This window comes from Rhipicephalus microplus, chromosome 5, assembly GCF_043290135.1.
Source record: "Rhipicephalus microplus isolate Deutch F79 chromosome 5, USDA_Rmic, whole genome shotgun sequence".
NCBI lineage: Eukaryota > Metazoa > Arthropoda > Arachnida > Ixodida > Ixodidae > Rhipicephalus > Rhipicephalus microplus.
Window position 1 is genome coordinate 184,188,015 of NC_134704.1, and position 5,490 is coordinate 184,193,504.

Genomic DNA, 5,490 nt, shown 5'->3' on the forward strand with positions numbered 1-5,490 from the left:
GCTAGTTCACTTAAATCATATTTTACCAATATGATTGCACTGGTGTAGGTGAAAGAACAAGACAATAGAGAGTAAAGCTTTGCCTATAAGAATTTAACACGATAGTGATATCCTGTCGCTAGTGCGTACTTTAACCTCTAGGTGATAAAAGAACGTTCTTTGCTTTCTGTGCTCCTACAAAATAGGTTTTGGCAGCCGCGAAAAGCTTTTTACAGTGTGGAGGACAACAACAGCTGTGACCTCCGATATCAGGAAATGACGCGACCGCACTGAGCAACGACTTTTTACCATCACCGTGACGGAGGGAACCAGCCAAGATGTGAAAGCGGGGGAAGGGCCACCTTTACTACAGCGGGGCTTCGGAACCGATGAGCGAGTGGGTCAACTTGGTTCTGCCAGAGTTCCTTACATCAGGGCACCAGCACTTGTTTCGGAGGCGATGAGGACAGCTGAGGGCATGCCGAACGAAGCAAGCTCTGCGAAAAAGGTGTGGAAGACTAGGCGGACAACATGCATGAGGGGACATCGACCTACTCCTTTATTGATGAAGATATTAAATCTGATGATAAAGCAGATACTTTTACTCAAGTGACATATAACAATAGAAGATTTGAGAGAATTCCTGCGGTATTCCGACTAATAGAGGAAACAAGAACATTTTGCAAAGTAAACGCAATTGTTGTAGCTGCGGAAATTGTTGCGCTAGAAAAAAAGTGCGTTCTTTCCGAGTGAACAAAGATGGAAGTTTCTCAATCGCTGTGAGCACTCTTGCTTCAGCCAAAAACTTATTGTCGTGTGCGCAGGTGGCTGGCTGGTGAAGTCATTCAATGCGGAGTCATACATACGAAATGCAGAAAAAAATCAGACTTGTGCCTCCAGAGTGCACAGACAAACAACTTACAGAATATTTAGGAGAGACAGGAGTGAAATCAGGTGCACGCCAGGCCCGTTACATGTGACAAGAAGATGGAACTGTAGCATCGCATCTACTGATAAGTGTGATTTTACAAATCAGATATGACAGACCCCTTCCAGAAAAAGTATTTCTTGGGTTTGCCAGCCGTTCAGTTAGGGAATATCTGGGCCCAGCAAAACGCTGCTATAATTTTCAGAGGCTTAGACATTCGGCCAAAATTTTGAGGAAGAAGGTGCTGCAAAATATGCGGCGAAGATCATCATCACAAGTACTGCAAATCGACGATAACAGAACCTACGTGTGCCTATTGCAAGAGGCCCCACGCTGCTTCGTTTTCTGGATGCCCGTAGAACAAGGCGGCTTCTCTTGAATATCAACATGACATCATCTATGGTCGCCCGCAACAGCATGATGTGACTGAGCCAAACATGAACACCATGAACCATGGACGGCCTTCTCGACCGCAAGCACCTAAATGCCAGGACGCTGTAATGACGCACGCGCAAGCTGCAAGAGGACAACGAAAGCAAAAGGAAAATGTGTGGACATAAACAAGCCCGCAGCAAGCTCGACAAGAGTCTCAAGAGGAACATCAAGAGAAAAGTAACCACGTGGTTAGCAACCAACAAAGCAAGGGCACATCGCGTTCAGTAAGTGTAACGCAACCAGAAAACTGCGCTGCGTCGATATCTCATCTTGTAGTACCAACGTTATTCTCGGCTTTAAAAGCCGTACTTGCTGCGATCCGACAAGCTAACAACCTGCCTGAGGTCAAAGCCGTCTTTTCGATGGAACAGGCAGCGTTACAATTAGCCACAACAGTCACTGCGCAGGCAAAACCTGAATAATAGGTATCAAGGTGTCGCGATCTACCAGTGAAATGCAAATAGTGTTCGCCCTAAGTGTGCAGACTTCAGAACATTTGTGGCTCACAGCTCCTTTGCAGTGTTGTGTATTACAGAGTTCGGGGTAGATAATAATTTTCCGTTAGCAAACTATGTTGAGTATATGTCCTCTAGATCTACAGGACCAATTAGAGCGACGACATGTGTAAGAACAGATCTGCCATCAGTACAGTTATATGCTACATGATTGGATTATTCACATTATGTAGCATGTGAATTTAGATTTCGTCGAGTAAATATTACAATAGTCAGCGTTTATTTCCAGCCTTCCATAATACTCTCGCTTTCTGCGTTGAAAGCACTTTTTCAGACATACACAAAAGCTGTAATATACTGCGGATATTTCAATGCACACAACTTCATGTGGGAAACTCCCTACTGCGATCGCCGTGGAAAGGACCTACAAAAAGCAATTCAGGATAGTTCATGGTGCTTGTTGCGACGTTCCTGCGGGGTTTCACTCACTCAAGTTGCCCAGCCCTCATGCTTTGCTCACATGATATTGCATCTGAGGCTGCATGGCGAACAGGCATTGCAACATAGGGCAGTGATAATATGCCTATATCCTGACACAGCATCCACACTACGCGTTTCTAAATATAGGCACTCAGCAAAAATAACTAGCTGGCAATTGTTTCGTTGTCATATGTCACACCAAGCTGATACTGTTACTGACCCTGAAAGCTTAGTAGCACTCATAGAAAACAAATTAAACCAGTTTTCCAAGTTTGTAAAAATTCCCGAAGGTTCACGCTAGAGTGGACGCTGAATATCAGACTTAGGGCTATTTGCCGCAGAGCTGAAAGAAAATACATACGCACGGGTCTACTTGAAAATTACCGCGACTGTCAAAAAACACATAACTGCATGAGCCGACAACTGGACTAGGCACAAAGTGCTTGCGGAAATGCTGCACTTCGCTAAGGCCACTTACACCCAAGTCAAAATTATGGAGTGTTCTACTCTGACTAAGTGGGACAGTAAAACATGAACAACCATTTAGGGCCTTAGCTTTAGTGAAGAATGCACCGGAAACGACCGTGGCGGACGAATTTTGTGAGCATTACCTGTTTTTCTGACTGAGTTCGTGAGAGTGGTACTTTCCTTACGAAACTTAAGCACGGAAATGACATCGGCCGTTATAATTACAGCTTCTCTGTCTCTCTGCGCTACACTTTCTGTTGGTGCTGTCCCGCACATAATAAAGGCGTTTTGTGCATTAATCCTTGCACATTTGAGAAGATTTACATTAGTTTGAGTTCCTAGTCATAAAGGGCTGCTCATAAAAAAACTGACTGATTGTTTAGAGAAGTGATAATTAATCGAGCATATTTTGCCGCGTTTTCTACCACCCACTTATGTAACGGCTGCACAGTTTCGCAGGCATAACATTATGGAGAGCTTTGCAGGTACATTTCTCACAAATTCCACACAATACCAGAGCTTATTATATCCATGGCGCCAATCGTTTTGTGAAACACGTAAACTGAAAGTCACAATTTCCAGGCTGCGCCGTCGGGTGCTGAAAATAAATTTCTACCAGCACTGGTCTGGTCAGGCTCTTTTTCCTACATGCACTTTTTGGCGCGAGCTATACACTATAGATAATTTCTTTTTGAACCATAAAAAACCTACTGCGACTCGTAGGTCCAAGTTAGAAAAGTCCTGTACGTGCTATAGTAACAAATTCATCTATGTCCGTGATTATATCGTTTGGAGCCCCCATTTCTGGGTTTGCCAGTGCGAAAGTTTGAGTGGATGTGTGGAATTATCTGGCAGAAACCGAAAGACTAACAAACTAATCAATATTATTATCCTTTTGTGTTGACATATGCTTTTATTTTTAATTTTAAGTTCTTTCTAACTTTAATTTTTTCTAATTTCTAGCTTAATTTTAAGTTCTTTCAAAGTGTGCATTTTTATTTACCTTATCAGCTATTACTAATACAAAGCTTTTAGTTGGTACATTTGAGTGAGTATCAAAATTTTGTTCCCGAATTTGTAACCTTTTCATTTTGTATTCTCTATTACTCTAATGCTGAATGATATTTTATAAGACCACTCAATTTTTGGCCAATCTCCGATAGTGGGTGTGAGCCACAATAAAAGGTGAACAAGGACAAAAAGGCAGATCATAACTATGTATAGTAATATAGTATATCAAAGAGAAGTGGTTGCCAGATAGCTGACCACAACTACGAGCTGGCTTTCTGCCGAAAGCGGGACAAAAACTTGGACCATCTCCCACTAAAGCAAACCATGTGCAGATAAAGCAGCGGGTGCTAACTATTAGACTGGTGGTGACTTTGACGCTGGCGCTCATCAAGCGAAAGCCAAGATACGACGCCTTTGACTGAATTCCGTATGCGCGATCCAGTGCCTACATATACGGGGTGGCCAGCGAGCAGTCAGTTTCTTACTAGCCGACGCTGCCTGCATATGCCTAACGAGGCGAGAGAGGGGAAGGGGAGCGACCGACAGTTTCGCGGGTGTCTTCCTGAGCCGGCACGAGACGCGATCATGCGCAGTGGAAGTTTACAGAGGGACACCATTACACAGGCTAGAGAAAGAGCTGCTTCGCATCTATAAAAAAAGAAAACAGCGTCCCGACAGCTGCTTGGTGGGATAGCAGAACCACAGCCGCCAAACCGGGACATTTTCTTCCTAATTCGAAACGTCTGGTCGGGTTAAGCTTGCCCTCGTCCCCCCCAGCAACAGTTAACTGCACGAAAGCGTGCTTCTCAAGTGACTGGTGTGTGCTTTCGTATAAAAAAAAACGCCAGGCCTGCGCGGAAGGCGCTGCACAGTCATAGCGAAAGCTAGAAAAGCGGCCTTTGAGAGCCCTTTCAGAACACTCATTTGGTAACTGCTGCAAGCACACTTGCTCGATACCCACTAGGTCATCAATAATAAATTTCTGAGTAGTAGGCCGGCATTCGCTATGCTATTTCTCGTCATTCTTCTGAGAAGCGTGGTATCCGCTAAACACTTGCAAGCAATTTTGTGCCGATTGATTATGCAGCGGCTGAAGACAATGAAGAATTATGGCTGAAGTGGGTAAGCGCCACAGTTCATTGGGGAAAAAAACAAGCTTCTGTAATGAGTTGGGGCATTGGACAGCTAACTCGTTACGCTATTTGCATTGTGCGATGGCTGCTTGTTCTTTCTTTGTATCAAAAGGCTTTATAAGTCCTATTAACGCGATTGTTTTGCCGACATCAAGCCTGCCTAGGCAAGTTTACCAACAAGTCCCAAGCACCGGCGTGGCTCAGTGATAAAATACTGGGCAGACATGCAGCGGACCCATGTTCGAACACCCTGTGTTACTGGGCTGTTTTTTGCTGATTTCGTATGATGTGGTTACGAACACCGGTGGCGGTGGTGGCGGCAGACAACTACGCCGCTGCGTGATAGCCAAGTTGTGATCTCGTAACAGCTTTCGTTGTAAAATGGGCTTACCATTTTCTGTAGGTCCCGAGTACAGGAATGTGTGGGTGTGGCCACCGACGACTAGACTGACCTCGGGCACGCGCTCACAAATCTCCACGTCTCGTGGCACACCCGAGTGACCCACGGCGATGATCACCTGCACGCCTTCATCGCGCCGCAGCCTCTGCGCCTCCCGCTGGATGCACTCTGCTTCGTCCGTGAAGCGAACCTTGCCTGCGT

At 45.0% G+C, this 5,490-nt stretch overlaps 1 protein-coding gene and 1 long non-coding RNA gene across 4 annotated transcripts in view; one reads left to right on the forward strand and one right to left on the reverse strand.

Annotated features, from left to right (window-relative positions):
• LOC142818057 (uncharacterized) overlaps positions 1-5,490 on the forward strand; it is a 427,592-nt gene that overhangs the window by 153,365 nt on the left and 268,737 nt on the right. The gene's annotated exons all lie outside the window — the stretch shown is intronic.
• LOC119174065 (protein 5NUC) overlaps positions 1-5,490 on the reverse strand; it is a 442,987-nt gene that overhangs the window by 115,172 nt on the left and 322,325 nt on the right. For all 3 annotated transcript variants that reach the window (XM_075896283.1, XM_037424851.2, XM_075896284.1), the window contains one exon: positions 5,281-5,484. In XM_075896283.1, the coding sequence (XP_075752398.1) occupies positions 5,281-5,484 (204 nt within the window). The remainder of the gene's footprint in view (positions 1-5,280; positions 5,485-5,490) is intronic.